Source organism: Boeremia exigua (assembly GCF_020726555.1).
Source record: "Boeremia exigua strain MPI-SDFR-AT-0100 chromosome Unknown C7974scaffold_10, whole genome shotgun sequence".
NCBI lineage: Eukaryota > Fungi > Ascomycota > Dothideomycetes > Pleosporales > Didymellaceae > Boeremia > Boeremia exigua.
The window spans coordinates 426,610-452,654 of record NW_025763527.1 but is presented as its reverse complement, the minus strand read 5'-3'; the positions used below and the strand labels follow the sequence as shown (position 1 = coordinate 452,654).

Sequence of the window (26,045 nt, the reverse complement as noted above, 5' to 3'; positions counted from 1 at the left end):
AAACATTCAGCCCTCCCCTACGACATCAGCAACCGCGTGATAACCCCGACATTCAAGTTCCGCAAATCGCTATAGTGCTGCCCCGTCCCCAGAAACACCACCGGGATCCCCGTCGCATGCACCATACTCACCAGCGTGCCCACCATATCCCCCACGGTATCCGTCTTGCTGATAATAAACCCATCCAGATTCCTCCCGGGCCCAAACGACGCATTAAAGTTCCTCGCCTGCGCGACGCTATCGGTACCCACCAGCGCCTCCCCGACCATGAGAATCTTATCCGGCGCCGCCATCTGCCCGAACTTCTCCAGCGAGCTCATCAGCCGCGCGTCGTTGTGCCGCCGCCCCGCGGTGTCGATCAGCACGACGCCGTAGCCCTCGCGCTGCGCGTGCGCGACCGCGTCGGCCGCGATGTGCGCCGCATCTTTGCCATACCCTTTCTCGAAAAGCGCGACGCTGCCGCCCTCGCGGCGGCTCAGCTCGTGCAGGTTGCGCACGTGGACGCGCAGTTGCTCGACGGCGCCCGAGCGGAAGGTGTCGGCGGCGGCGATGAGCACCTTGTGGTGGTTTTGCAGCAGGAAAAAAGCGATTTTCGACAGGTTTGTGGATTTGCCGACGCCGTTTACGCCGACGATGGAGAGTACGTAGGGTCGGGCGCGGGATTTTTGGACGCTGGCGATTTCGCGGAGGAGGTCGAGCGAGGAGGTGGGGGTGAGGATGCGGGTTAGTGCTTTTTCCATGGAGGTGCGGAGGGTGGATTCGATGGCTGGGGGTTGTGTTAGTACGGGGGCTTGAGAGGGAGGTGACGGGACGTACTTGTGAAGGAGGGCGTCTTCATGCCGACGAGGTCGCGCTCGACGGATTCGCACAGCCGGACGGCGGCTTCGCGGGCGACGTTTTTCTTGAGGAGGTGCTCCTCCATGGCCTTGAGGGACTTGGCGAGGTCCTCCTTTGTAAGCGTCTTGCCGCCCACGACACTCCGGAAGTATCCTCCGATCGCGCCCAGACTTGACCCGACAATGCCGCCTGCTGCTGCGGTCGCGGCCTTGTCCTTCTTCGCGTTCTGCTCCTGGATGATGGCGTCCATCTCCTCGTCGAGGTCCTTGAGCACGAACTCGCCCTTGGTGGTCTTGCGGCCCCATGTGTCCTGGTGGATCTCGTCCAGCTCGGCGTCGGCGGCGCTGTCGCGGATGTCTGACTGCGAGTAGTCGAGCACCATGTCGCCGTCCTCCTCTTCCGCGCCTAGCTCGCCCCACGTGCGGTTCTTCTTGGTGCTCTTGCCCTTGCGCTTCGCCGAGGCTTCGTCACCTGACGAGACTGGCGCCGGGCTGCCGGACGCCTTCTTGCGGTCTCTGCGCGACATCTTTGCGCCGGCGGGCCGCCCCTTCGCGGCGAGGAGGTGGCTTGCGGGGGTGCCGGGCCGCGAGGTGTCGGGGGTCTGCACGGGGGTCGAGTCGGCGCTCGTGTCGAACAGGGCGCGCTGCGGGGTCTTGTGCAGATTGACGGGCGGCGCGCTCTCCTCGGCGCTGTCGTTGTCGATGCTGGAGTCGGGGGTGGTGATCTTGATGCCCGGGGCGCTCGAGTCGCTCTGACCCTCAAGCTCCTGCATCTGGCGGTCGAAGTAGGGCCCGAACTTGTCGCAATTGACGACGCTGCTCAGCTCCGTCTGCAGCTGCTCGCCGTACAGGCCGACGAACAGCGCGCGCACATTGTCGAGCAGCTTGTCGATCCAGGTCAGGTGCACCAGGCTCTGGTAGACGGCGACGAATATGAGCCCCAGATCTTTCGCCTGCGTCCATTTGACCGTGTAGCCCTCCTTCTTGTACGTCGGCTTCGACCCGCTGTCCTCGGACTGCGGCAGTGTGCGCTCCTCGATGAAGACCTCGCGAATTAAACTGTTGATGACGTTGGCGCCGACGGGGACGTATGTGCGCGACCACAGCACGACGCCGGACGTGGTGACGATCTCGAAGGTGTCGAGCATGGCTGCGTCTAGGGCGTGGTGGGGTGAGGCGTGCGGTGGTCAAGGTGGCGGCCGTCTTTGACGGGGCACCAATGACGAAGTTGGCGCGGCTGTGGCCAGATGGTCGGAGAGCTGCACTTATGCGCGCAGGCAGACGGCCGTGAATTAATATCACCACCACCCCCTGGCCGACTCAATCCTGCCCCCGCCGCCTCCAGCTCGCCGGCGCAGTCACCCGTTCCTCACTCCACCCGCAAGCCACGGCCGCCAGCATGCAGCGCTCCAGCTACCCGCAGCAGCCGCCGGCGCATTCACCACCGCGTACGTGCCCGAGTCCCAGCGCCGTCATGGCAGCGCCGTCGAGTCGCAGCCACGCGAGGAGCTCTGTATAACTGGGCACAATACTGACTCGCCCAGTGCACCACCCGATCCCCCAGCACGTCTCGACGGTCCCACAGCTGCGCTCCCCGCCGCCGCCCCCCTCACAACCCCAGAGCGGCTATGGCTACGGCTCGCAGGGCGGCGGCATGCCCCAGCAGCAGGGCAGCGGCTTCGGCCAGCACCCGGCCTTTGGCGGCTTCATCAACGACCCCAGCGCCCAGCTGGGGCTGCAGATGGGCCAGACGGCCTTCAACGCCGGCCAGCAGTACATTGACCAGAACGTGCGTCTACCCGCTACGAGCAGAGCACACAACCCCCGTGGCTAGCAGTATAGGAGACCTTCTTTGCTGACATGCCCAGATCGGCAAATACGTCTCCGTCGGCGCCCTCAAACACTACTTCAACGTCTCCAACTCGTACGTCCTCGCCAAGCTGCGCATCATCCTGTTCCCCTGGTGGCACAAGCCGTGGTCGCGCCAGCAGCAGCACACCACCGACCCGACCGCCGCGGGCGCCACTCTGTACCTGCCGCCGCGCGAGGACCCAAACTCGCCCGACATGTACATCCCCACCATGGCGCTCGTAACGTACATCCTGCTGTCGACGCTCCTCGCGGGGCTGCGCGGCGCCTTCCACCCAGAGCTGCTGGGCTACACGGCCTCGGTCGCAGTCGCCGTCATGGGCGCCGAGGTGCTGGTCCTCAAGACGGGGACGTACCTGCTCGCCATCACCTCGTCGTCGCAGCTGCTCGACCTGGTGGCCTACAGCGGCTACAAGTTCGTCCACGTCATCGTGTCGCTGCTGCTGTCGCACACCTGCGCGTCGCTCGGCATCGGCGGCTCCTGGCTCGCATGGGCCATCTTCGCGTATTTCTTCAGCGCGAACGCGTTTTTCCTGCTGCGCAGTCTGAGGTACGTCCTGCTGCCGGACCAGAGCGCGCAGGCGGGCTTCGGCGCCGCGCCGGGCGGGTTCACGGGCGCAAAGGCGCAGCGGAATCGCCGCACGCAGTTCTTGTTCGTGTATAGCTATTTGGTGCAGGCTGGGTTTATGCTGTGGTTGAGCAAGGTGTGAGGGGGGGCGTGACAGGGGCTTCAGCGGCGACAGGAGTCCCAGCGACAGGAGAGTCTCAGCAACGATGACAAAAGCGCAGAGATACCAGAAGCGCAGGAGAAGCATTGGGAGCGCAGGCGAAGACACCGCGGGAGACTCGTGGAGAGCGTAGGACTCCATGACAAGTGCATACGCATCCACGCCAGCGCGCATCTTCTTTCACGCATACAAGCGCGGCGCACAAGCATGCAGATTACAATACAATACAAATACAACCACAAATTCTACGATAAACACACTCGTTCAAAAACCACACTCATCCACCCCTCTGCCCGCCCTGAGCAGTGGACTGCCTGCACCACGTGTCCTACTTCCACTCCCCCTGCCATGCCATGCCACGCCACATTGTACCAACCCCCCAAAAAAGCAGACAAACACCGCACACTCTCAAGTCAAGTCAAGAGAACCCCGTCAAGACGCATGTGAGCTGGATGCGCTGTACGTACTGAACTCGCTGGCGTGCGATGGACTTCCAGAGCTACAGGACAGTGGTGCCTCGAGACAACACCGTGGAGGAACCGTGGGAGCCGTGGCCGCGTGGCTAGCTGTACGTCACGGCCTGCAGGACCCTCCAGGCAGCAAGTGTGCTCGCGGGGCTAAAAGAACGGGCGCAGCGGTACTTATCACCAGGGCGCAGAAACGCGAACAAAGAAGACGGTGGGAACGGAAAAGACTAGAATCGTGATAAAAGGTGGAATGGGTATAAATTTCCTCATCAACCACTACTACTATCTGCACTACCGCTACGACTACCACTACGTCCCGTCCTGTCGCGCACACGACTAAACATACACGCTCGCAACTAACTCCCAGCAGGCTCCTTGTGCCGTGCCATGCCTATGCCGATGCAGCCAGGCGCGCACGCCAATCCGATCCATACCACACGCGCCGCTGTGCCAGAAGCCTTGCTACTCCGAGCAGTCATTACCCTGAAGCAGAAGGCCCGCCCACCAAAAGCCCTGTCGAGCCGTGCACAATAACGCCAAACAGAGAACGCCAGGAAAAGACTCGCTTGCCGGAATATAGATGTTGAATATCTCGTACAGAGGTAGAGACATAGGGAGATGTATACACATGCGGGTGTAAGAGATTGCAAAAGGGGATGGGTGCCAAGGCAATGTAGGCCGGCTCTTTCTTCGATGCCCTCTTTGGGGCTCTGCTTTGTCGGTGAAAGCCGATCTTGTCGACTTTACAAGAGAACGCCGTCCCACATACCAGGTCCTGATCGGTGGTATGCATGCGCGGCCTCGGTGGAGCAGCAAGTCCGCTTCTTCCCAAAATCCTTCTGCACTGGCAGACGGGAGCAATCGGGAGCGAAGGTCTTGGGCGGCTGCAGCCCCTTCAACTCGCTCTCAAATGTTGAGAACGATGGCTGGGCGATGGATCGATCAGGCAGGACGGTGGGTTGACTGTGGAGTTGGAAGCTGGGGCGCGAGCTGGTCAACAAGTGACGCACGCTGTGCTGGAGGTCGATCGTAGACGAACGGCCACGCTTGCGCGAGGGGCTGATAGACTTGGTAGACGCAGGGCTGTCAACGCGCATAGGGGTCGCGTCCGCATCATCGATCTGGTAGCGGTCCATAGACTCAGGCGAGGAGGTGGGGTCGCTGGGGGCATACTCGTTGCACTTCGAGAGCACTGGGTAAGGCAGCTTCGCATTGCGGCAGGTCGCCAGCCGGGCCAAACTGGCCTGGCTTGGAGGCGCCCATGACACAGACGAGACTGAGGAGATTGACGAAGCGCGCGAAGAGCGTGAGTTGTCTGTAATCATCGATTCGGGTGACGAGGAGATCGAGGACACAGATGAAACAGACGGTGCCAGCGAAGGCCTGCGGCTCGGGAAGTGATAAGCCTCAAGTCCGTTCCTGACGCTTGGGTTGAACTGGTCAACACAGGAGCGCGCCAAAGACGAGCACTGTGCTTGCTGCATTGCGGTGCACATCGAAGAACGACGAGAGTTCATAGCCAAGACACTCGCTGCAGGAGTAGAGCTGGCAATGGACTGGGGTGTCAACGAAGGCGTAGGCAGAGGACCCAAGCGCATGGGCGTAGGAGGAAGCAGATCAGGCTTCGGCTCGAGGAAGCGAGGAGCCTGGTAGAGAGCGGGAGTTGGGGTGCTCTCTTGCGAGCCGTAGCCAGCCGAGGTAGGCAGACGAGACGCGCTGAGACTGAGTGCCGACGTGAAGACAGGACGCACAGGTGTGGCTGGTGCCTTTGGCTTGATGGTGATGATCTCCAACTCGGGGGTCAACATAGGGATGACATCCTTCCAGGTGTTTGGAAGGCTGGCTCCCGGTGATGCCGGGGGGTTGGTAGGAGTGTGTCGCAGAACAACTTCCTGCCACTTCTCCCAAATGGGGTCGGTGATGTGGAGTTTCCAGTTAACAGCCTCCAAAAAGGCCATCTCGTTGGTGTTGATCTCGAAAACCTTCAAACCAGAGATCTTGCTCCATGCGCGAGCGGAGTAGTTGCGGTCCTGCAGATACTTTGAGGCAAGAATGAGTGCCGCAAGAAACATGCGACGTCCGCACTGCAAAGCACGCATGGAAGCCTCTTCAGATTGCTGCTGCATAGTGAAGTCATGCTGGGGCAGGTGCGACTTGATGAGGATCAAGTAGTACAAAGCAACCTGCAAAGTGGAGTAGCTGGTGCGAGATCGGCGAAGAGTCTCTTGGATGAAGGTGCGCAGAGGAAGCACACCACGTCCAGCAGCGGTCTCACAACGGCTCTTGGGCTCAGAAAGCTGCCAGATAACCTCAACCATTTGGGTGGCGGAATCTTCGGTGACAAGTCAGTGGAGGAACGGAATTCGAGTATCGATGGAACTAACCGACGAGGCAGTCGACGAAGTTGACCTTGCGGTCGCTTTGTCGAACCAACTGAGGAGGAGCGCGCTGATTGATCGTGGTTGATGATCGTCGCGGGTTTTGTCGCTGATCCACCGGGGCAATAAGCTCAGCCTGGCGCAGCGATGGCAGCCTCTCCTGGGCAGTCTCCCGGCAAGCTGAGGCCTGGTACTGAGGGAAGGTGCTCACGCGGCTGATGGGCTGAAGGGCAGCTATGTTTGAAAAGTTAACGGCAGTTGCCGTGGCAATCTGTCCATTGCTGGAGCTCCATTCGTCCGACTCCCAGTTGGAGGGACACGATGTTGAGCTTGTGCTGGATGCTTGTGACGCGGCATCCGAGAACACGGAGGAGGTAGAGGAAGAAGCTGATGAAGAAAGAGCAGAAGCGTAGGGGAGACTCCCTGGCGAGATGCCAGAGATACGAGAGTAGAAGTCGAGGCTCATGTTGACTAAAAGGAAACAGAAGCAACGCTCTTATAACAAATGAACTAGTAGGGAGTGAGGTGTGACTCGGCGTTGACGTTACGTCTCGAAGTGCTGACCGTAAAGTAGACCTCGGGGTGTGGCGCAAGGCGTGATCGGGTGGTCGTGGGGTGACCGAGAAGTTACCGATTAGACAAACCGTACGGAATAACCTTAGATTCCGTCGTGTGATTTCGAAGCGTCTTGAGCACTTTCGAGTTCTTGATATCTTTCCGGGTCGCAAATTCAAACGTATAGGACTAAGAAAAGTCGTGATATAGTCGAAGTGATGTGACGGTCTTCAAGAGCTGGAAATAGAGGAGAGCGAAGTCGAGATTTTACACGTCGAAGGTCGAGGTTGATATCGAGTTTGCAGTTGAGGATGGCCTCGAACAGGTGTTACGTGATCGAAGATGCCCAGTTGCAGAACCGGAGGGTACTCCAGTCACTGTCAGCTGCAGAAGTTACCGTAAACAAGACCTGCGAGAGAGACCGGCGGCAGAACACTCCGAGTGGATAGCTTCTGTAACAGCTGGTGCTGTCGCAAAGGCTAAGGATCGAGGTGGTGCGGGGGCTCTAGCAGGCGAAACCTCCGGTGAAGAAGGCCTTGTTTTGAAAAGTGGTAGATTCTGAGCGACGAGTGACTGGAGTAATAGTGTGGACCGTGATAAGCATTGCAATGTTCTGGTTGTCGATGCAAGAGTATTCGAGTTGGCGACGACCGTGTAGAGGTTATCACCGAGCTAGAACTTCGAGAATCGGCGGTATAGAACCGGGAATGCGTGTGCTATGTTGAGATATTATTATTGGCGGGGGTGCATAGATGGGTCGAGATGCTGTCCGATGTTGATGTTGGGTGACGTGGACAGGGAAGTAGCGGTGGGCGAGTGGAGAGTGGCAGGTACTATGCGCGGAGTCGGGTGGATATGTGGCGGGTGTGAGGTTTATGAGGCAGCCTCGTCGTCAGGCGAGCGACGATAGGTTGCGAAGAGAGTCCTTGCGGTAGGCGGCAGCGTGGCGGCGACGGGGTCGATGCTGGCTGTTACCTGGACAAAGGCGGAATGGAGGATAGTCGGTGGGCGAATAGTCAGCGATGGATTTGACGATAGCAGAGACGGCAACAGGGTGTTGCTTTCTCTATTGGGGGCCCGAGGGCTCGCTGTAAGGTATCGTGAAGTCCATTGCTGCTGTTCTGATGAGGGAGAGCGGAAGCGCGGCGACAGCCAGTTAATAGGCAGCCCCCGACTCACAGCCTTCCCAGTCATCGCGGCAGCCGCGCACGGGCCATCTTGCCACCACTCTCAGACTCATCGCGCCTCTTGGGCTACATTGGGTGAGAATTTGCCATCTTCCACACATGGCCTCGGGTCGCGTTGCCATGATTTGAGGCAGCCATGTCACCGAAGTTGCCGCTGTGTTGATCGCATTTGCCTTCACGATGAAGCGCTGTCGCTGCGTCTACGGCGAGCCGTCCAAGCGTTGGGTGAGACGCTCGATGCTCGATGCACTTCCATCACCGCCGCTTCAGGCTGCCCTGCCAGCGTGCAGCGGACACTGCCCGCGCCTGCGCCTGCGCCTGCGAGTGACCGCGTCCAAGCCTGCCAGCAAGCAGGGCTGGTCTGGCCGGTGCGCGTCCAAGCCTCGCTGCAACACACGGCGACTCCTGTTTCCATGCCCTGAATACACCAAACGTCTGGAACACGCGTTCGCATCATCGCACAGCCAGGCTGTCCTCTCCCTTTCGTCGATACCCGTGGACCAACATTCAGCAGCAGCTGAGCCCTCGGCTGCTTCGAGTCCAAGGGCATGGATCGCCAAGTGATGCACTCCTCACTACACGCCGATCCTCATTGGCCCGCGGTCTGCGTTAGCTGAGCCTGGCGAATTAACGCACAATGCCTCATCCTGGGGCGGCGTCAACATGCCTAATGTGGCGTAATTAGGGGCTAAGACCCAGACAACCCCTCGTTCACAGCTGGGTCGCGCCAGGCAGATGCGACATTCTTCATTTGCATCTCCGTTTGCTGTGTGGCCGCTGCGCGAATGCCTTCATCTCGCATGTCACCGTGCGGTCGGTGATGACGCAAACGGCCTCGAAAATGACCTGTTTGCTGCCACCTCACTGTTCTGCTCGGCGCGCCCGGCAAACATGTTCCGTCGAACGACAGGCTGTTGGTGCCGGACATGAACCTCAAAAACAAGCCATGCATGGCCCTGTCCCTCACCGATACACTGTGCCTCCTCGAAGGGTGGGTGATTGGATGCCGACCCCGGGGATCGAGGGTTAGCCCGAAAATTCTCCAGCGAGCAGTCGTTTGCGCCTCTTGCGTGCACAAGTGCAGACTTTGCGCTTGTTGGAGGGCCGCAAATGGCCTTGAGTCGTCACACGCTCGGCCTCGCGTTTCTGGAATGATCGCGGAAGCCGACTTGTTCCGGTTTACGGGGGCTTGGCCCAGGCTGAGTCACCTCCACACCATCGCGCTGCGAAGACGGCAGTTCCGTTAGCTAGCCAGCCAAGGATCGCCAGTCAAGGCAGGCGACACATCACGCCGCCACACATTCAGCTTTCAGCCCCCGATACAACGTAAATCCTGCGTCACCCGCGTGACTTGCTCCACCCAAGGCAGCGCGAAGTCTGCTGACACCGTGACCAAAGTTGCAACGTGTTGTGAGCGGCGGCGCGATGCGATGAGCTAGAGTGATTCGAGTTTGATCACGTTGAAGGGGTCGAGGAGCCATGACTCACTGCTGCCTGGACAGCTTCCAAATAAACGCATGGTCGCCGCCAACGTGAAGCGGCGTCACAGAGGCAAGATGAGGATGGATGGTGAGGTGGGTCGTTGATACAGCGTGACCATTGCGCTCCACGAGGCGGGTGGCGGGTTCGCCATCCGCATTACCGACCATCGTCAGTCCTTAGGCCCATCTGACCCTCACCCACGGTACGCTCTCGTTCATGTGGAATAGCAGCAGCCAACCTCATCGTTCTCGACCCATTTAGAACTCAGGCAACCGTCAACAGTTTGTGAGCGATACGCCGTAATTGTTCGTCAGCCTACTACCTGCAATCTTCGTCAGAAAAAGGATCGATATGAATGTATCTGACCCACTCAACCATACGTATTAGAGGAGCATATCACTCATCAGTTATGACACATGAGAAGGGGGGTGTCTAGATCCAACAAAGACCTTACTGTACCTTGTTACGTTAGGTTATAGTCAGTTACCATCGTGTAATCGCTCCGCGGTCGAAATGCTTGTGTGTAATCCTTCGTAGGCAACAGCGATAAGTGACGCTCTAGGAGCCCGATCGATGATGGCAACGTTACGCGACTCGTTCCGTTGGTCAATTTGAAAGCAGTCTGCAGCAGTGTTTTGGCTGTCTGGTGCATCAAGGCACCGTGTTGAATGCTCGTGACAGTGGATATCTAGAGGATTGGATGGGGGAGGCGCGACGATATTGTGTCTTCAGTGTCGGAGCAGTGGGTTAAGGCCAGCGACCGGTGTCTCCTCAGTATTGCTGGAAGTGAAATTAGCCATAAGCCAGGTAACATTCAAGTGAGCCGGGCTGGCCGAGATGAGCTTCCTTTCCAATACTTATGCCACTTTCTCAATTATTCTAGTGACAAGCTTCCATCGCTGTCAGTTCTATCCCCACAGGTGCGAAAGCATTGCATACTCTGCTCAAGCCGCTCGATTTGTGGACAACATAGTCATTGAAAGTAGACGTTTGACTTGACTGTAAGTGCTGCAGAGCCATATCAGAACTTGCCACTACCTGCGAGGCGTGAACACACTGCTTGAAACGATTCTCTCCAGTGCGCACCCTCGCACGTCCACCAGCCTGACATCCACTTACCACGTGCCTAGGCTAGGTAAGAGGCGCCACAGTGCTATCCCCTGCAACTGGCGTGGTGCTGCAACTTTTGCACCGACACTACGTACCTGCACATCGCACTTCTCCAAATCGTCTTCCCAATCGAAATATACCGTCGTTTCATGATGGACGAGTAGGTACACGGCCTGGTGGAGACAACACTGCAAGAGCCGTCGCCACACTGAATATGGCAGGTGAGTGGTCGGTATGAGTGCCCGTACAGCACAACACAAACACAAATCTTGGTACTGCGGCGAGTGAAGCGATGATCCTAGGTTGGTATTTCCTCTTGTTGTGCGCCACCATGTCCTATGGAGCTGTTGTGATACACACTAGACTGGCCGTGTAATGGCCATATATGGACTCGCAACGATGGCTTGAGGAGCGTGTTGCACTCGAGATGCATCTGGTGAGATCGAGCGCTTACACATGGAAGAAAGGTTTGGCGAGAGCGCTGGGCCGGGGAGTTGCGACTGAGCGGTTGTTGCATAGTGTGTATTGAACGGAATAGTCCTGGAGTAGTGCTGGGCTGCATGTGTTTTCTGGCGTAACCAAGTGGAACGATGAGAGGCTGTGCGCCTGCATCTTTTAGGATGGTGTTGTGTCTGTTGTTCGGCAGTGAATCCTAGCCATGATCGCCTGAAGTGTACTCGATCAGCGGCGATTGTACGCACGCTCGCAGGTCTTTCAGTCCAGCCTCCGTCGTTCTCCCAGTAAGGCACGGTCTTCGTGCAGCAGCGTCTGCTGGAGACAACTTCTTGCACCGCTCGTGGTACGCCTTGTCCCAGTTTGCTCGCAGCCACCGGGTTTACAGACGACGCATCTTCTAAGAGAACAGGCTCAGTTTGAAGCGCAAACTAGAGGTGTTGGAGTCGACTATAGAAGAAGCGGGCGATAATTGATGGACACTCCTGTCAGTGTTGCTAGAGTAGAATCCGCGACGGGGGTGAGCTTGGAGTACCTCTTGAAGGAATCTCAGAGACTGCATATGTGGGCAGGAGCCGAAGGTATTCGAAAGTACTCATATCCAATCAAGCTATTGACCCAAGAAAATTAATCAATCGCCAGGCAAGCAGACCTGATTAAAACGAGAAATCGCCACGAATAGGCCTAGGGTAGCCCGTACTATTACGATAGCAGACGACGCTGTAAACGCAGCTACCAGAGCTGGGCAACTTGGGTGTCACGTGATGTCCGTCTTGCCTTGTTCTGCGTTTACGATGAATAAGTGTGAATGGAGGACGAACAGATCTAGAATGGGTTGAGTGAATAGTCTTGGTGAATCTGAGGGTGGCTGTTTCCCTGCTGCTCAGCGTGGCGATTGATGTCTTGTTGACGAATGCAAGACAGTTTCATATCCGTGGGTGATGACGCAGTGTAGGTTGAAGAAAGTAGAATAGAGCCCGAATTGGATTGGCTGCTGTTTTGATCATCCTGTTGATCTGGTGCCGAGGTCATGTACTTAGCATGCAAACTGCGGATTGTGAGACTATACTGCGTCCCTTCTGGCTTTTAGTGAATATTTGTTAGATCAAAGGTCATGTTCAATGCGGAAGGGTGTGAATCAAAGCTGCATTGTGTCGATCGATATGGTACAAGTACTGAGGTGCATGTGCCAGACTGTGATCCACTCTTCCCCAACTCTTTACATGTTTGCGCGCAGGCTTCGGCGCAGCGAGCAATTTACTGGTTGAGGTTGACGGGGAAGTTGCCAGCATCACGCTGGTCGTCCCATCGCGAGGTCCAGCCGCTGGGGCAGAGCGACTTGTAGGCCAGCATGAACTGCAGTGGATTAGCAGCCGTCTCCTGTGGCAATGGGTCCAGTGGAAGCGCACCTGGCGGCAGGGGGCAAAGTCCTCGCCCTTGGCGATGATGCACTTGTGGTAGTCGACGTAGTTCTGCCAGCAGTGCTTGGTCTGGTTCTGGTTGGGGAAACGGGCGTCGAAGCCTGTGGCGCGCAAAGCTAGTCAGCATACCGTGTGGCCTAGCGCGGGCAGGGAGCTTGTGTGCAGTGCGATTGTGCACGTGCGGGGCGCCGCGGGAGCTCGGGGGTTGTCCTACCAGCTGTGGAGTGAGGTTAGCTGGGGGTGTCATAGACGCTGTGCGGGCGGGCGGGTGGCGTACCAGTTACGAACTTGAAGGGCTTCGTGACCATCTCATCGCCATTCTCGTTGTCGGACATGATTGCGGTGGTTGCGGTGGAGTGGAGAGTGCGGGGCGGCGGCAATGGCTGGTGAAAGACGTCAGGTCGTCTGTGAAGTTGTGAGGATGGCGATGGGCTGACTGCGCTTGGGCTCCACACAGCCAATTAGCGACTCGGCGATTGCCGGGCATGGAACGCCGACTTGACGGCTGCCAGGCGTGAAGCTCCTGTGACGGCGAACCAGCAACACCACGACTCTCCACTCTCCACTCCACCGCCCACGATGTTTAAAGCTACCCGCGCCATGGCCATGCGCCCGTCGGCCATGATGATGATGCGCCAGACTCCCCGCATGACGATGCGTCAGAGCCCCCAGCTCTTCGTGCGCCAGACACTGCAGATGCGCAGTCCCGTTCCCGTACGGCCTCCATACCTCTCCACACGCCTGTAGAACACGTGCTAATGATTTCAATAGAAGCAGGAGCAGGGCGGTAAGCCATTGGCCCGGCCACGACACTACTGAACCCGAATTGACCATGCACCAGCCCACACTGCCTCGCAGCGCCTGCGCCAGCTCAAGAACATCCCCACTGAGATTTGGCCCTTGAGTACGTCACGCCGCTCCCCAAAATACAATTGAGTGTCTGCTAACATGATCTGCAGTTGTGGTCCTCGGGTAAGTCACCTTTCCGCGATATGCGGGGTGTGGAGTTAGTGGTCTGACCCATTTCACAGCGTTGCCGTCTTGATGGCCATCTTCTCCCTCGGCAGGAAACTCTGGGTCGACAAGACCCTCCGCCTCAAGAGGCAGGGTAAGGAGCAGTAGACTCCTGGAATCCCGAACTGGTTACCTCTGGGCGAAAGAGCTCTGTGTATACAACAGCTGGACATGTAGACTGACCGAAAACCAAAATCAAACACGGAGTTCCCTTTGTGCTGCATACAATGATATACATCCATTGGCTTGTAGGAGCCGTCGCAATATTGTCGAGACGTCTCTTAGTCCCAAATGTGTGCATCTGATGCGGTACGTCATACGGCTTGCACGGGCACAGTAATCCCAGAACCCTAGCCTAGAATAGCCAAGAAATACCCAGCCGTGAACAGTGAAATGACAGTCCTGCGCGTTCTCGTTATACGCCCAAACGCCGTGCCTGCAATGACCGAGTAAAATCCAAAACCTCCTCGACGTACTCTTAGGCGGCTTTTGGGCCTGCTTCGTCGAGTCCCTCTAACCCTTGCATGGGATCTACCGGGCCGTTCTCTTCCTCCTTTTGTTGCTCCATAGCTTGACGGTCCTCTTCGCTCACAGCATGTTTGGCCAACCAGCCCTCCTATGTACTGTCAGCAAGATAATCACAAAAGATATGGGTACACAATCCTACCTGCTCCCAAACGGCTGTCTTGCTCCCCAACCCTTCCGTGTGATCCTTCTGCGGTTTGGCAGCTGCAACTTTGATGACCTGCCCGAACAACTCGCTGCGGTCCATGTTGTCGATGGCATCTACAGCGTCCGACGCTGTCTCAAACTCAACATAACCGAAGCCTCGATGTGTTTCGTTCGAATTTGGCAGATCTGGTTTCGGCAAGTTGACTTCGACGATGTCTCCAAATGGTAGAAAGGCCTGGAAAAGTATTTGCTGGGTGACCGCCTGATCGAGACCACCGACGAACACTGTGGCCTTTAGGCGCGACGCGTCTGCTAGATTCGACATGTTGGCTGTATTTTGTAACTATGGTACGGGCGCGAAGTCGAATGCTTGTTCGTGCTCGTTGTAAGAAAATCGATATCACGTGGATACTTCAAGGGTCGGTGGCCCATGCGCACTAGCCCCCGATGATGGAAGGGACAGGTGGTGGATGCTCGAAGGGCAATATGCCGTTGCCTTGCTAACAGCTTCGCTTGCACACAGTTCGAGACGTTTCCTCCACGTGTACCTCTCTGCATAGCGTCTTATCAAGTCTCACTTTCCGATTGATTCGTTTTTCCTTTTCCAGTTCGCTGTTCAGCCGCCTCGGTGCGACCACAGCCCACCATGGTCCGCCTTCGAGAAATACCCCGGACGGCAACATTTGCTTGGTCGCCAGGACCAACTCAGCCTTTAATCGCTACCGGCACCAAGTCTGGAGCCGTCGATGCCGATTTCTCAGGCGACACACAATTGGAGCTCTGGGAGCTCAAGCTCGATGATACCGAGCACGGCGCGGAGCTCGAGCCTGTTGCTACGGTCAATGTGGATTCGAGGTATATTTCAGGACTGTCTGCGCGAGCCAATCAGAAACTGAGTGTGTTGTAGATTCAACGACATTGCCTGGAGCCAGCCGAGCGAACAATACCCCAGAGGGATAATAGCGGGGGCTCTCGACAGCGGCGCATTGGTTCTTTGGGACGCGGAGAAGCTGCGGACAGGTGCAAGGTGAGAGAATCTAGTATTTGACAGCTAGCATCGTCGCTGACATCCTATAGCGACGCCCAGATCGAGCAGATCGACAAGCACACCGGTCCCATCCAGGCCCTCCAATTCAATCCCTACCGACCGAACATTCTCGCCACCGCAGGCGCGAAGGGCGAGCTTTACATCCACGATCTCGATGACCAATCGAAGACTTTTCGCTTGGGCAAGCCTGGAGCGAACCCCGATGAATACACAACATTAGATTGGAACAAGAAGGTTGCCCACATTTTGGCAACCGGAAGCAGCGGAGGCTTTGTCACTGTTTGGGATGTCCGAGCGAAGAAGGAGACGCTCACATTGAATCATTTCGGCAGGAAGAGCGTCAGTGCTGTGTCATGGGATCCCGAAGTCCCCACAAGGCTGGTCACTGCCATTCCCAACGACCAGAATCCCCTTGTTCTGGTCTGGGACCTCCGCAACACGAATGCGCCCGAAAAGACACTCGAAGCGCACGATCAGGGTGTACTCTCCCTCTCGTGGTGTACACAAGACAGCGACATCCTACTGTCTTGCGGCAAGGACAACCGCACAATTGCATGGAACCCACACAGTGGCGAACAACTCGGCGAGTTCCCAGTTGTCACAAACTGGACGTTCCAGACTCGATTCAACCCTTCGAACCCCAATCTGCTCGCTACAGCATCGTTTGACGGCAAGATTGCTGTTCAGACCCTCCAAAACACTGGTGCTGCGACGGAGCAAACCAAGGCAGCTGCGCAGGTCCCTGAAGGCGAGGACTTCTTCTCGCAACCACGAGTGGAACCTCAGGGCGCATCGTTCTCGCTCAAAACACCCCCGAAGTGGCTGAAGAGGAGGGCTGGTGTGGCTTTTGGTTTCGGCGGAAAGCTTGTACAATTTGGTATTCATGATTCCAAGTCGAAGGTCACTATTTCTACATTTGCTGTAGACTCGCAGATCGGCGTCGCCAGCCAGGAATTTGACAAGGCCCTGGAGCAAGGAGACCTCTCAGCCATCTGCGAGAACAAGATTTCCAAAGCAGCTACCGAGGAGGAGAAGGCCGACTGGACAGTCATTAAGACCTTGACATCAGACAGCCCCCGGTCTAAGCTTGTTGAGTACCTTGGGTTTGCGGACGTGAAAGAGGAAGAACCCGTCGAGGAGAGAAAAGAGGCCGAGACGAATGGTGTTGATGACGGCGCGTCGTTCTTCGACCAATCTGGCTCAGACGAGGGCAACTTCTTATCTGACCTTGCAGCATCGAAGGGTGCAAAGACAAACAACCCCTTCCAAGTCTACACGGGCGAGGAGTCTGACGCTGATAAAAAGATTACCCGGGCTCTTATGCTTGGTAACTTTGAAGCCGCTCTTGACGTCTGCCTAAAGGAGAACCGTCTTTCAGATGCTTTCATGATTGCGATCTGCGGTGGAGAAAAATGTGTCGCAAAGACTCAAGCAGCGTACTTCAAGAAGCAGTCTGACGCTCCAAACTACCTCAGGCTGCTTGCCTCAGTAGTTGGCAAGAACCTCTGGGATCTTGTATACAATGCCGATCTTAAAGATTGGAAAGAGGTCATGGCTACTCTTGCGACTTTCGCGGACCAGTCCGAGTTCCCCGATCTCTGTGAAGCGCTGGGTGATCGTCTGGAGGAAGCCATTTCGGACGATGGTTCTTATCGCAAGGACGCATCCTTCTGTTACTTGGCTGGCTCCAAGCTCGAGAAGGTCGTTGTTAACTGGGCGCAAGAGCTTAAAGAGAATGAAGCAGCTGGTCTGGAGAAATCTGACGAGGACAACAGCTTCTCGATTCACGCCAGATCGCTGCAAGACTTTATCGAGAAGGTCACAGTTTTCCGCAAGGTGACTAACTTTAAGGATGCTGAGCAGCAGAAGGACACGGATTGGAAGCTTGAGCCCCTGTACGCGAAGTATGTCGAGTATGCGGACATCGCCTCCTCTCATGGACAGCTTGCTATCGCAGAGAAGTACCTCGACTTGTTACCCGCGAAGTACCCTGAAGCAGATGTTGCCAAAGACCGGGTCAAGCGCGCTACACAGAAGGCTACATCACAGCCGTCTGCTCAGCGCCAAGCTCAGCCTGCCGTGGGTGGTCGCAATACACGCGTAGTCCCTACACCAACACCAGCTCAAACAACCGCCTCACCGTACGCGCCATCTAACCCACTGTCGGCACCCGCACCAGCTGCGTCGCCTTACGCGCCTGTCAATCCGCTTGGAGCGCAAGCTCAAGCTCATGTACAGTCGCAAGGGCCAGCGCGCAACCCCTACCTTCCCACACCCCAGCCTTTCGCTCAACAGCAACCTTCTCAGCCTGCTACCCCGTATGGCGGTTATGGTCAGCCTCAGCAAACCTCGCTGCCCCCTCCTCCAAAGAGTTTCGGCCAGATGCCTGCCACTTCCACCGTTCCCGCTGCCATTCGTGGGCATATTCCTGCCTGGAATGATACCCCGGACTTTGGGATGCCAAAGCCAGCGTCTCGCCGTAGCACACCTCTCAATACCGTAGGCTCACCCTTCCCTAACCAGCAGGCAGCGTATGGCGCGCCTCAGCAAGGCCCGCCGCAGGGACGACCGACGCCTCCTCCCCCACCGAAAGGTCCTCCTCAGGGCCCTCCTAGGATGATGTCGCCACTCCAGTCGGGCAGTTCTCCATCTGCACCGAACCCTTACGCCCCAGTGCAACCTGCAGGCTTTGCATCCCCTCCGCAACCGCCAGTACCACGTGGGACTTCACCGTACGTCCCACCTAGCTCGGCAGCACCGGCTTCGAACCGCTATGCCCCTGCACCAGGTTCTCAGCCATCTCCTGTGCCAGCATATGGAGGAATGCCACCACCTCGGAATATTGCACCTCCACCTTCCCAGTTTACTCCTGCAGCTTCACCGTACGCTCCTGCTGCTTCGCCCTACGCTCCACCGATGGCTCACCAAGCACCTCCGACAGCTACACCACCGCCACCCAGAGGTCCTCCCCAAGGTCCCCCCCAAGGTCCCCCTCAAGGCCCCCCCCGTCAAGGCCCCCCACCAGGCGGCCCGCCCCAGGCCGGACCACCGAGGCCGGATTCCCGCTCTAGTCCCGCTCCGCCGCCAGCCGCTGCACCTGCAGCGGCCAAGCACCGTAAGCTACTTCCTATTATGCAATGTATTCCCTCTGCTAACTCAGAACAGCTCGTGGTGACCGATCGCACATTCCCGCAAGTTCGCAGCCCGTTTTCGATATTTTGAATGCGGACATGCAGCGTGTCAAGGCGAAGGCCCCTGAGAAGTTTAAGGCGCATGTGATTGATACAGAGAAGCGCCTGAACATTCTGTTCGACCACCTCAACAACGATGATGTTAAGCCTGATACCATCCAACAGCTGACCGAGTTGGCAAACAACATTCAAGCACGCCAATATGATCAAGCTGGTGTGATCTTCTCAGACATCATGACAAATAAGACAGATGAGGGCAGCGACTGGATTGTAAGCACACGCATTTGGATCGACTCACGCATTCGCTAACCGTACTCCAGGTCGGTATCAAGAGGCTGTTGCAATTCAGCAAGTCTACACCGCAGTAGAAGTCGAAGATAGATACACGAGTTACGGCCTGCGCCTAACGAAGTTTACATGCTGGCACAGTGTATGACGTAGACAGTATCGAAATATATTATGAGTGTCCTTTCCACCAAATCGCGAGTTATTTCGCAGAATGGCTTGCCGCAAGCGCTGGATTCTCTCGGTAGCGGCGAGTTACGCATGTTTGAAGGTTTGATGCCGCTTTGCAAACTCCTCAGTAAGGAAGGTGGGACTGGTCGGCTGCAGAGTCGGGCAGACGGCCAAAGTCCCGTGGCCGCAGCAATGGCACAGACTGCTGCCCAACTTAAATCTAAACATATCGAGCTTTCAGCGAGCAAGCTCGAGTCACTTGCCAGAAATATGCCGACTCTTTCGAGACTTTCGCACCTGAGCTAATACTTTTGATGTGACTCAATGAGAAGAGAATGAGACTTGTCGTGTCGTGTGCCAGAAACCCAGGTATCTGGTAAGCTAGCGGCTGTTAGAGCAGGATCGCCGCTCCTCCACCGGCTAAGTGAGGCTGTCAACACCAATTGCCAATACCACAAACCACCTACCTGGCGGAGATTCGACTATTGAATCCAGACGACAAGTCTGCCTGGCTGTGCAAGGCAACCATGGTGTCAGTGAGTGCACATTGTGGCCGTAAAATGTCCGACTGGAGCGGCACAGCCGTTGATGGCGCTGCAGCCTGGGCAATGACACCGCGGACAGCAGCACAAGCGAGATGCAGTGTACAACGCTTGTATACAAGTACAACCTGCGACGCATGGAGATACATCATGCAATTACCATCGATACTACCCTGAGCGATCCAAGAATGAACACATTGAAGCGCCGGCGAACCAACCTTGAGCATGATGGTCGCGGACAGAAGAGAGCCTGCGGCAGCCAGTTCCCCGCGAACCTTGATGGATTTGGCAATGCAACCCGGTTTAGAAGCCCGAGAGTCAGTTCTTCTATGCAAGCGCCGTTTGTTGCGTCAAAGCGTTGCATCCACAAGATTGTGACGGCATGTAGTCTGACACAGGCCACATGCTGTGCTTGCCTTGACGCGCGCCCTTAAGGCGAAACACCATCATATTATCGCTGGCAGTACTACTGTCACGACTGTCAAAGTAATTCTCTGGATTTCTCTTGTTTGAGTCTGGACTAATATTAGCCCAGACCACTGGATAACACACGATATTCACTACCAGCACCGACTGGGTGTGCCCAAATCTGTGGAAAATATCCCAGACACAATCAGAATTAGCTGTGCCGGTGGAGCTGTTGATATCACCCGCTCTGTGGACTTGACATTAGATGTTGTGAGGGTTGAAGTTGCACGACTGATGCAGTGCCATCCGACACAGCTCCTGGCAAGCGACATCGCTATGTGGAATGGAGGAGCTGTACCTGAAATGTCGGATGACAAGTCCCTGGGATTGTGCGCTACACACATAAAATTTGAGTGTGTCACCAATGCAGTGTCCGAAGACGACGACATGGAGGACGTCTGAGCGCACTATCGCGAACCGGAGATGTTTGTTTTGCGTTCGTCGCTTCGGCTTGTCTGTATATTCTTCACACGAATCACACCTATCCTGATCTGCAGGTTGAATGATAAGACTATTGCTCGAAACGCAACAAATCGCCTAGAAAGCCTGATTCGTGCCCAAGCGGCACGGAATCGCGTGCACGAGGCATACATGTCATATATGCCAGGATTCGATAACAGCCACCCAGCATGCGAACCTGCCGAAGTCGCACACTACGACAGGTCGATTGAAACAGCCCAGCCACGAACGAACCTCCACACTGCTGGCCCTGCAAGGGTGTGAAGGTTTAATCACATTATACCAGATTCCATTAAGGAGTCTGTAGAGGTCAAGTTCTCCGTGCAAAGCTGTATGCCAATATTGACGTAGGGATCGGAGACCGTACTGGGCTTGACCGTCCACCCACATCATCGGCTGACGACCATTGGAGTCTTGGCCACTCAAGGAGCTTCAAGAAACAACCGTGCTTGATTCAGCGGACTGATCGTCCGATAATAGAGATGTTTCGCCGCTTGACATGACCGTGGGGCTCTCGGCAGGCCCGCTCACTGTTTTCAAGCTCACCTTCGGATATGACCGCAGGTCCCGGTGGCGACGAGTGAGAAAGCAAAGTTGCATTGGTCAACGACCCTCAAGCCGGCGGGTACATCTGGCGTCCGCTTTGACCTCTCCAATCTGTCGGGTTTAGTGCTGTGATTCGCGGAGGATCAGCCTCGAGTTGATCATAGCTTCGTCTATGCGCATCACGAGCGCATCAGCCATGGAATGTTCATGTACCGGTAACTCCCTTGAGACGCTGCCCGAATAGTCGTGACCTAGTCACACGTCGATCGACTAGGCGTTTCGCACCCTGCACCGGCGTCCGTTGTACCATCATGTCGGACCATGCATGCATCAGTAAAAGCTTCTTTCCATGTGCTTGCGGCTGTTACATGTCGAACGTTATTAGATTGGCTGTTTCTTGATCGTACAAGGAAATGTGGGCTCGGCTTTGTTACTTTCGTATCTAGACTTCGTCCTCGTCTGCGTCGTGGTAGCAATCGCCGTGCCACCAAAGTTATTCTGTTTCGTTTGAATACGACCATGAGCCCTCGTGAACATACTCGCCTCCAACATCAGAAGCCCCCGGATTCATAAAACGACAATTACGTAGACGTCGATGCATTGACGTGAGCTCATGGCAAAGAGTGGATCGTGTGCAAACCAGCTGAGTCTTGACATCCGAGCTTCGTCACCGTCTTATGTCTTCAGCTGCTAGGGTGCAGTTCAGGCCTCCGCCAATCGTTGAGTGTATCTCCCAAGGCAACTGTCTCGGCATCGGGCGGAAAGTCTTCAATCCCCAGCAGGTTTGCACCAACTGTCTTACTCGACACGACCCTCAACAGCTACGGATCTGGGCCAGCAACAGTCGTACAGCCTTAACTCTCATCGACGAGGAGGTCCGCCGCAAACACATTGTTAAACGAAATATCGAGACGCACAGCCGCTTCCTTTGCGCGTTTGAAGATCCGGATTTCCAGTACTGCAGGTGGCGACGGAGCGATCTGAACCTTCGAGGGACCCGTCTAACGTGCAAGGTCGTGCGCAAAAAAGGAGCAGCTTGTGCAAGGTGTTGGAGGAGGCATCTGCAGAAGATTGGGATCGTCCAGTACTTCACGCCGAGCGGGTTATGTCATGAAGAGGCGGACAAAACTGTGTTGTCGAGGTCGGTAGGATTGGAGGAAGAAGAGGACGACGATGTAGAAGGCTACAACGAGATCCTACATTGAAGCAAAATATCTGTCGCTAGATGGTTAGTACTACCCCCTCTTCTTGCACCGTGCCCTGCTGACAAATATCTACAGTCAGACTCCGACACAGTGCTAGATATGCTTGCACCGCCAAAGCCTCATTGTGCTTTTGGTGTTGCATGCAACTCCCGTCCAGAAGGACAGGAAAGGGGCCCGGACATCTGCACCTGGTGCAAGAACATGAGCTTCGATGCTCTCTACGAGCAAGCCGCATCTCACCCTTACAAGCGCCATCTGAACCGTCTCATTGACACTTACATGCGCCAACTCGAGCAAGACAGCAACGAACGCAACAGCAAAGGTTGGTCACCACTGTGCGCCTGCAAGGACCCGGAGTACCGTCTGGACGTATGGCGGCGCGGCTTCAACCCCCAGGACGGGCGACTGTGTGGAACAGTGCGGCACCGGGGCCAGCTGTGCGTGCGCTGCTACCAGAAAGGCCGCGAGCAAGACTGCGCCTGGCTTTCAGAGTTCGATGGCGACAGACTGGGGTTCCCGTGCGTGTTCGATGATCCTCGGCTGAACCAACCAGTCGATCGGAACTGGAGGTTGGGCCCGGTGGACGAGCAGGGGAAGCCGGATCCGCACTGGGAGAAAGATCCTACGAGACATGGCCGGTGTGGGAGGAGACGAGAGAAAAACAGCCTGTGCCAGCGATGCTACAATCGCATGTGTGAGATCAGGGGGTTTGGGAGATACTTCGAACCCGAATGGGGTACGCTGCGTCAGAGCCGCGGCCTGTGACGGCGTGTGGTACAAAGAGGTCCTTTCTATTCAGTGCTTGAAGCAAGCCAGGGTTCGCAGGTCGGAAGGTCTCCAGTTTTTCCTTACTTGGTTTATAATTTTCTAGACAAATACCCAACAGACTTCAATGTCGATACTCAAGCAGTTTCTAGAAGTCCATGATCGCGGGAAGCGAGTGACGTCAGACATCAATTCTGAATGAAGTGCCTCTCGCTGCGAATCGGAAAATCAAATCACATATCGTGTGTATGTTGTAGAATTGATCATGCGGCAACACGGTCAGCCATACTTCAATGTGGTTGACTGATGAGGCTGCCCTTTGAAAGGGGACAGTTGACGCCTGACAGAACAAGGCTAGTGCGGGGCTTGATTGGAACGCCTCCGTCTCTCCGCCTTCGGCATCAATAAATATGAATGGACGACTCATCACAACCCTGCACCACCAATTACTTCACCAGTCCTTATTATCCGAACGTGACTCACGTTTGTCTTTCCCTTAAAGAGGTCAATTCGCCTTTACGGCTTACGAGACAAGGTTTTCTCCTACACCACTCACCCAAAGTCCACAATGGAGCACATTAAGAAGACGTTTGCGCAGTGCAAGAAGGAGGGCAGGGTAAGCTGAGTGGGCAATTGCTGGAAAATTGCGTGTTGACATCGACCTAGTCTGCCCTCGTCACCTATGTGACAGCGGGTTACCCCACTGCTCAGGAGACGCCCGACATTATGCTGGGCATGGAGGCCGGTGGCGCAGGTACGCATGAATCCTACGAGCAGCAACTGCTTTGGAAAGAGCTAATTGATACATATAGACATCATTGAGCTCGGTATGCCATTCACCGACCCCATCGCCGACGGCCCTACGATCCAGACCGCGAACACCCAGGCGCTGAAGAACGGAGTCAACACCGGCGATGTTCTCCAGATGATCCGCGATGCACGTAAGCGTGGGCTTAAGGCCCCCGTTATGCTCATGGGATACTACAACCCTCTACTCAGCTATGGCGAGGAGAAGATGCTCCAGGACGCAAAAGAGGCCGGCGCCAACGGTTTCATCATGGTCGATCTGCCGCCGGAGGAGGCTCTGCGCTTCAGGAACTTCTGCCGCAGCTACGGCCTTTCCTACGTTCCTTTGATCGCCCCGGCTACTTCGGAACACCGCATGCGCGTTCTCTGCCAAATTGCTGACTCATTCATCTACGTTGTTTCCCGCATGGGTGTCACGGGCGCTTCCGGATCCATGAACGCAGCCCTGCCCCAGCTACTGGAACGTGTCCACAAGTACTCTGGCAACAAACCGGCTGCCGTTGGTTTCGGTGTCAGCACGAGGGACCACTTCCTGAGCGTTGGCCAGATCGCCGAGGGTGTCGTCATTGGCAGTCAAATTATCAATGAGATTGCCAAGTCTGAACCCGGAACTGGCGCTAAGGCTGTTGAGAAATACTGCGACGCAATCTGCGGCAAGAGCAGCCGTGAGACCACCCGCGAAGTGGGCATTGTGGAGGCTCTCGCCGGTGCCAAGGAGCCCACCGGTGTGCATGTTGATAAGGTTATTACCGACGCGGATACCCCTGACGGTCCCGGACTGGTGGATCAGCTGGAGGCGTTGAACGCCAATAGCGATGGCTTCAACGAGGAGCATGCACTGCCTCCCCGCTTCGGCGAATTCGGCGGTCAATACGTGCCCGAATCGCTGATGGACTGTTTGTCGGAGCTTGAGAAAGGCTTCAATGCAGCGATTGAGGACCCTAAGTTCTGGGAGGAGTACAGATCCTACTACGATTACATGGGCCGTCCTGGACACCTGCACCTTGCGGAACGTCTGACAGAGCATGCCGGCGGAGCAAACATCTGGTTGAAGCGCGAGGATCTGAATCATACCGGAAGTCACAAAATCAACAATGCACTCGGTCAGGTTCTAGTTGCCCGAAGGCTTGGAAAGACCGAGATCATCGCCGAAACTGGAGCTGGCCAGCACGGTGTTGCTACCGCTACGGTCTGCGCCAAGTTCAACATGAAGTGCACCATCTACATGGGCGCCGAGGACGTCAGGCGTCAGGCCCTGAACGTCTTCCGCATCAAGCTGCTCGGTGCCTCGGTTGTTGCTGTCGAAGCAGGCTCTCAGACCCTCCGTGATGCGGTCAACGAGGCCATGCGTGCCTGGGTCGTTCACCTTGACACCACTCACTACATCATTGGATCTGCTATTGGGCCTCACCCGTTCCCAACCATTGTCCGTACCTTCCAGTCGATCATCGGCAATGAGACCAAGGCGCAGATGCAGGAGAAGCGCGGCAAGCTTCCCGATGCCGTTGTAGCCTGTGTTGGTGGCGGCTCTAACGCTGTCGGCATGTTCTACCCCTTCGCTAACGACCCTTCGGTTAAGCTGCTTGGTGTTGAGGCTGGTGGTGACGGTGTCGACACCGACCGCCACAGCGCTACGCTGACTGGTGGTACCAAGGGTGTCCTCCACGGTGTCCGCACCTACATTCTTCAGGACAAGCACGGACAGGTCAGCGAGACTCACTCTGTCTCCGCCGGTCTTGACTACCCCGGTGTTGGACCTGAGCTTGCCAGCTGGAAGGACAGCGAACGTGCCAAGTACATTGCTGCCACTGATGCCGAGGCCTTCATTGGCTTCCGTCTTGCATCTCAATTGGAGGGTATCATCCCTGCGCTTGAGACTGCTCACGCAATCTTCGGTGCTGTTGAGCTGGCGAAGACCATGTCAAAGGATCAGGACATCGTCATCTGTGTGTCTGGCCGTGGTGATAAGGACGTGCAGAGTGTCGCCGAAGAGCTTCCCAAGCTGGGTCCCAAGATCGGCTGGGACCTGAGGTGTAAGTGATAAACATCTTTAAGTTCTCTATACGAAATGCTAACAACGCCCAGTCTAAATGCTTTTTCGCATGAACTCCACAGCACATTGAGCAAGCCCGCATATGGACAGCCGTCGATCTAGTAGCAATCTCGAAATCTAGACAGCAATGAAAATCAAACCTGTTCTTGCCATGCTCTTTTTCTTTTTCTGCGGTGTTCGCAACTTAAAACAGCTACTGTAACCTGATCACCACCTAACCCATGGAGGGAGCAAATAGCCGACGACCAGGCTGCTCGGTTATGTCCCTTCAAACACTTGACTGGTGATTGGCTGCGCTGCGGGACGCCCTCGGCAGTGCCCGAATCGTGAGCT

At 56.1% G+C, this 26,045-nt stretch overlaps 10 protein-coding genes across 10 annotated transcripts; 6 read left to right on the top strand and 4 right to left on the bottom strand.

The window, feature by feature from the left end:
- Positions 1-17: 17 nt before the first annotated feature.
- C7974DRAFT_465252 (signal recognition particle, alpha subunit, N-terminal-domain-containing protein) lies at positions 18-2,119 on the bottom strand (the record flags this gene model as incomplete). Its single annotated transcript, XM_046146290.1, has 2 exons — positions 817-2,119; positions 18-766 (listed from the first exon to the last, which is right to left on the bottom strand). Exons 1-2 carry the CDS (start codon positions 1,982-1,984, stop codon positions 18-20), a joined length of 1,917 nt encoding a protein of 638 aa, XP_045993862.1. The 5' UTR covers positions 1,985-2,119.
- A 9-nt stretch (positions 2,120-2,128) lies between these two features.
- Positions 2,129-3,739, top strand: C7974DRAFT_400398 (YIF1-domain-containing protein). Its single transcript, XM_046142501.1, has 3 exons — positions 2,129-2,284; positions 2,381-2,625; positions 2,705-3,739. Exons 1-3 carry the CDS (start codon positions 2,236-2,238, stop codon positions 3,413-3,415), a joined length of 1,005 nt encoding a protein of 334 aa, XP_045993861.1. The 5' UTR covers positions 2,129-2,235; the 3' UTR covers positions 3,416-3,739.
- Positions 3,740-4,643: 904 nt separating this feature from the next.
- On the bottom strand, positions 4,644-6,744 carry C7974DRAFT_415935 (uncharacterized protein; the record flags this gene model as incomplete). Its single annotated transcript, XM_046143938.1, has 2 exons — positions 4,644-6,232; positions 6,285-6,744. The coding sequence occupies 2 exons, from the start codon at positions 6,742-6,744 to the stop codon at positions 4,644-4,646; spliced, it is 2,049 nt and encodes a 682-aa protein (XP_045993860.1).
- Positions 6,745-7,794: 1,050 nt separating this feature from the next.
- On the top strand, positions 7,795-8,563 carry C7974DRAFT_440889 (uncharacterized protein; the record flags this gene model as incomplete). The annotated part of the gene is made up of 1 exon (XM_046145346.1): positions 7,795-8,563. The coding sequence occupies one exon, from the start codon at positions 7,795-7,797 to the stop codon at positions 8,440-8,442; it is 648 nt and encodes a 215-aa protein (XP_045993859.1). The 3' UTR covers positions 8,443-8,563.
- A 3,540-nt stretch (positions 8,564-12,103) lies between these two features.
- C7974DRAFT_400390 (cytochrome c oxidase-like protein polypeptide vib) lies at positions 12,104-12,906 on the bottom strand. The gene is made up of 4 exons (XM_046142500.1): positions 12,764-12,906; positions 12,734-12,735; positions 12,475-12,588; positions 12,104-12,421 (listed from the first exon to the last, which is right to left on the bottom strand). The coding sequence occupies exons 1-4, from the start codon at positions 12,819-12,821 to the stop codon at positions 12,323-12,325; spliced, it is 273 nt and encodes a 90-aa protein (XP_045993858.1). The 5' UTR covers positions 12,822-12,906; the 3' UTR covers positions 12,104-12,322.
- Positions 12,907-13,065: 159 nt separating this feature from the next.
- On the top strand, positions 13,066-13,608 carry C7974DRAFT_415933 (uncharacterized protein; the record flags this gene model as incomplete). The annotated part of the gene is made up of 5 exons (XM_046143937.1): positions 13,066-13,200; positions 13,258-13,273; positions 13,328-13,390; positions 13,446-13,458; positions 13,518-13,608. The coding sequence occupies 5 exons, from the start codon at positions 13,066-13,068 to the stop codon at positions 13,606-13,608; spliced, it is 318 nt and encodes a 105-aa protein (XP_045993857.1).
- A 370-nt stretch (positions 13,609-13,978) lies between these two features.
- Positions 13,979-14,497, bottom strand: C7974DRAFT_317159 (uncharacterized protein; the record flags this gene model as incomplete). The annotated part of the gene is made up of 2 exons (XM_046138586.1): positions 13,979-14,116; positions 14,168-14,497. 2 exons carry the CDS (start codon positions 14,495-14,497, stop codon positions 13,979-13,981), a joined length of 468 nt encoding a protein of 155 aa, XP_045993856.1.
- Positions 14,498-14,610: 113 nt separating this feature from the next.
- Positions 14,611-19,279, top strand: C7974DRAFT_400384 (uncharacterized protein). Its single transcript, XM_046142499.1, has 5 exons — positions 14,611-15,027; positions 15,080-15,199; positions 15,250-18,335; positions 18,386-18,681; positions 18,732-19,279. Exons 1-5 carry the CDS (start codon positions 14,819-14,821, stop codon positions 18,777-18,779), a joined length of 3,759 nt encoding a protein of 1,252 aa, XP_045993855.1. The 5' UTR covers positions 14,611-14,818; the 3' UTR covers positions 18,780-19,279.
- Positions 19,280-21,559: 2,280 nt separating this feature from the next.
- On the top strand, positions 21,560-23,089 carry C7974DRAFT_364514 (uncharacterized protein; the record flags this gene model as incomplete). Its single annotated transcript, XM_046139799.1, has 2 exons — positions 21,560-21,929; positions 22,179-23,089. The coding sequence occupies 2 exons, from the start codon at positions 21,560-21,562 to the stop codon at positions 22,850-22,852; spliced, it is 1,044 nt and encodes a 347-aa protein (XP_045993854.1). The 3' UTR covers positions 22,853-23,089.
- A 202-nt stretch (positions 23,090-23,291) lies between these two features.
- On the top strand, positions 23,292-25,864 carry C7974DRAFT_400379 (tryptophan synthase beta subunit-like PLP-dependent enzyme). The gene is made up of 4 exons (XM_046142498.1): positions 23,292-23,468; positions 23,519-23,606; positions 23,665-25,692; positions 25,745-25,864. The coding sequence occupies exons 1-4, from the start codon at positions 23,421-23,423 to the stop codon at positions 25,747-25,749; spliced, it is 2,169 nt and encodes a 722-aa protein (XP_045993853.1). The 5' UTR covers positions 23,292-23,420; the 3' UTR covers positions 25,750-25,864.
- Positions 25,865-26,045: the final 181 nt, after the last annotated feature.

Coding starts and splice junctions, on each gene's coding strand:
- C7974DRAFT_400398 (XM_046142501.1), top strand. CDS start 2,236: ATGCAGCGCTCCAGCTACCCGCAGCAGCCGCCGGCGCATTCACCACCG. Junction 2,285..2,380: donor GCCGGCGCATTCACCACCGC/GTACGTGCCCGA, acceptor TGACTCGCCCAG/TGCACCACCCGATCCCCCAG. Junction 2,626..2,704: donor AGCAGTACATTGACCAGAAC/GTGCGTCTACCC, acceptor TGACATGCCCAG/ATCGGCAAATACGTCTCCGT.
- C7974DRAFT_400390 (XM_046142500.1), bottom strand. CDS start 12,821: ATGTCCGACAACGAGAATGGCGATGAGATGGTCACGAAGCCCTTCAAG. Junction 12,422..12,474: donor ACTTTGCCCCCTGCCGCCAG/GTGCGCTTCCAC, acceptor AATCCACTGCAG/TTCATGCTGGCCTACAAGTC.
- C7974DRAFT_400384 (XM_046142499.1), top strand. CDS start 14,819: ATGGTCCGCCTTCGAGAAATACCCCGGACGGCAACATTTGCTTGGTCG. Junction 15,028..15,079: donor ACGGTCAATGTGGATTCGAG/GTATATTTCAGG, acceptor AGTGTGTTGTAG/ATTCAACGACATTGCCTGGA. Junction 18,682..18,731: donor ATGAGGGCAGCGACTGGATT/GTAAGCACACGC, acceptor ACCGTACTCCAG/GTCGGTATCAAGAGGCTGTT.
- C7974DRAFT_400379 (XM_046142498.1), top strand. CDS start 23,421: ATGGAGCACATTAAGAAGACGTTTGCGCAGTGCAAGAAGGAGGGCAGG. Junction 23,469..23,518: donor AGTGCAAGAAGGAGGGCAGG/GTAAGCTGAGTG, acceptor ACATCGACCTAG/TCTGCCCTCGTCACCTATGT. Junction 23,607..23,664: donor CATGGAGGCCGGTGGCGCAG/GTACGCATGAAT, acceptor TGATACATATAG/ACATCATTGAGCTCGGTATG.